Source organism: Talpa europaea (assembly GCF_964194135.1).
Source record: "Talpa europaea genome assembly, chromosome: 3".
Taxonomy (NCBI): domain Eukaryota; kingdom Metazoa; phylum Chordata; class Mammalia; order Eulipotyphla; family Talpidae; genus Talpa; species Talpa europaea.
In genome coordinates, this window is record NC_140069.1 from 24,368,432 (window position 1) to 24,371,242 (window position 2,811).

Consider the following 2,811-nt stretch of genomic DNA (forward strand, 5'->3'; position numbering starts at 1 on the left):
ACAAATCCGGGGCGCCCGGAGCGGATCTCCCCGAGCCGCCCTCCCTTCCCCGCCCCGCGCGCCCCCCTCCCCAGGAATAATCCCACCAACTCCCGGCCCCGCGTGCAAACTTACGTTTGATCTGCCGGGGTTTGCTCTGCTTTCGCCGGGACATCTCGGCGGCGGCCGCAGCCCCTGGGGCTCCCGCGCGCGGTGCCTGCGGTCGGGGCTGCCGCTCCCTCGGCTCGCGCCGCCGCCACGGGCCAGGCTCGCGCCGCCGCCGGCCGGACTCCAGGTGCCCCGGGCGCGCGGGCTCCGGAGACGGGGCTCCTCCGCGAGCCGCGGATCCACGTTTGGAGATGCGCAGGCAAATGGAAAGAGAGCGGGGGGCCGAGGGAGCGTGACAGCGGGGAGGGGAGGGGGCAGTGGAGGAGCGACGCGGGCTGGAGGGCAGAGAAAGGGAATTTGCACAGGAACGGTCAGGGGGAGAGAAGAGGGGAGCGGGGGGCGCGAGGAGAAGGCGGCCGAGGAGGGAAGGCAGGGAGAGCGCGCAGGGGAGAGGGGGAGAGAGGGGCGGAAAGCGCGGACGCAGGAGCGCGCGGCTCTCCCCTCGCCCGGCTCGCGGGGCAGAGACTCGAGCGCCGCCGCCGCCGCTCCGGGCCGCGCAGCTCTGGCTCTGCCGCGGGAGGTGGCGAGGCGCGGGAGGGAGGGGCGCGCCGGGGCTGTGGGGAGGGGAGACTATTCCATCAGCCAAAGGAGGATTGGCTGCATCCAAAGCCAGTCCGGATGCAAACTAGGGCCCCGGCCTCCGTCGGGCGAGGTGCTGGGGAGCGCGCTGGGGGTTGCAAGGTTGGGGAAGGGTTGGAGAGGGGCCACCTTCTGCAGTCACCGCGTCAGCGCTGGGCAGCTGCCAGGCACCCCTCCCCCTCTTTCAAGAAACTTCTTCCAACAGCCCCCTCTGATGGACCCCAAATCTGCTCTCTCGTGCCTCACCCATCCAAGCGGGGCACAAAGAAATCTCAGTCTCTCCATAAACTTTGTGCCTCCAGTTCTGCCGCCCCTTCCCCTAGCCTCCACCCCGCCCCTTCCAGATTCTTGGCAGGAAGGTTAGGCCACTGGCAAAATCCTCCACGAGGGCCAGCTGATCACAAATGCCAACTGTGTGTCTTGGGGCCAGTTAAGTGCTCTCATCTGCCCAGGCTCTCAGGAGACCATTTCAAGGTTCCCTGGAGACCGATGCGGACAGGGGCCATTCCCCACTTGGCCCGCTGGGATGGGGTGCTGAGCAGCGCCCTAAAAGTGCTATTTCTCACCCAGAGTTTCCATTTTAGATTGTGATAATGCCTAATTTTTTTTTGCGGACAGGCAGGTATTTCTCTCATGTCAGAAAGGAAGACCACTAGCCAAGGGATAAATCCTAGGTGGGAAATGAGCTATCCCGCCTAGCAATATTAACTTTTTAAGGAAGTCTATGGAACTTCTGAAGTCCCACCTCAACCCCATGACCTTTCATTCTTTTAGTTCTTCTGCCACAGGGAAGCAGCCAGCAGCTAATAAAAGATTTGATCTTGCCATAATTTCCAAGCAGGTAAGACCCAATAACTATTACATGTTTCTTTAGCCTTAAAAATTTTGTTTCATTCGTGTTCATTTATTGTGTGTATAGTATGCTGAAATTGGCAAGCAAAAAAGTACAAATTTTGAACTGATTTGCATAGTTATTATTTTGGCCAAGTTAAGCTGTATGAAGTTAGCTTAGTTTCTTATAGTTTCATATACACTGAGTGTGGAATATATTCTCCCTGGTGGGCTGGAAGGACCTTCTCTGCAAGTGGGAACGGAACTAGCTATTTTATATAATCAGTTTTGACTAATAAACTTCACTGCAGTTAACATGTATCCCCCAGAGCCTGCTGGCTTTTCCTTCCTGGTTGTGAGCTCATCCATTCTAATCAAAAATCGTAATTCCCCTTTGTTTGGTTGACCAGTGTCCTGTGAACCCCAGCAAACCCCATATTCTAAAAGGGTCTGGGGACAGCAGAGAGCCTGTGCTGATGGAGCTTAGTGCAGGCTGCTCAGTGTTGAGGAGAAGGCACTGTAATGTGTCATTTATAACCCCATCAGGGCATCTTCTGGAATGTGTAGAGTTGCCCTGTGAAAGGTATGGCTTGGAGAATCTTGATACGGAGCTGAAAACCAATTGTGAATTTTATTATATTATCATTAATACAACTACCATATGACATTGTCAGAATACAGGGTCCTTAGCAATGGAAAATACACTAAATGACAAAATCTGTCCCCTGAAGAACCAACAAATTAAAGCTGTAAGTACCATGAAAAGCAGGGTTATTTGTGTTTGTGTGGCGGAATAAATAGAGAACTACAGATTTTGCATCCTTAATTTTCAATTCATTACAATTAAACTGGTGTACTTAGGTTGAATGTATTATACATTATGGTTTTTAAAGATCTTTTTACAGAACTGGCTGACTTTTCATATCACCCAAAAGGAATGTGCATTGAAATTAAAATATCATAACAGTTAGTGTTTCTTTTGGCATTTGAAATGGTTAAATATGCAAAGTAAAAGAGAAACAAATAAATCTCAGCTAAATATTCAGTTTAAAAGCTGAAAGGAGCAAAAAGTAAGGGGATTCAGGGCAAGACTGATAAAATATCCAGACTGCATTATTAGAAATAGATATTAGTTTATCTAAATTTATAAAAGAATATATTTATTACAGTCAATGTAAATGAATTAAACTAAGCAACACTGTTACATTTTGTTTTCGCATCATTTTAATGAGAATGTTAATGATATTTAAAGTT

At 50.8% G+C, this 2,811-nt stretch overlaps 1 protein-coding gene across 2 annotated transcripts in view; it reads right to left on the reverse strand.

Annotated features, from left to right (window-relative positions):
- Nucleotides 1–154, reverse strand: part of ZFPM2 (zinc finger protein, FOG family member 2) — a gene marked incomplete at both ends in the record, with an annotated part of 444,979 nt that extends 444,825 nt beyond the window's left edge. For both annotated transcript variants that reach the window (XM_084230117.1, XM_084230116.1), the window contains one exon: nucleotides 115–154. In XM_084230117.1, the coding sequence (XP_084086243.1) occupies nucleotides 115–154 (40 nt within the window). The remainder of the gene's footprint in view (nucleotides 1–114) is intronic.
- Nucleotides 155–2,811: the final 2,657 nt, after the last annotated feature.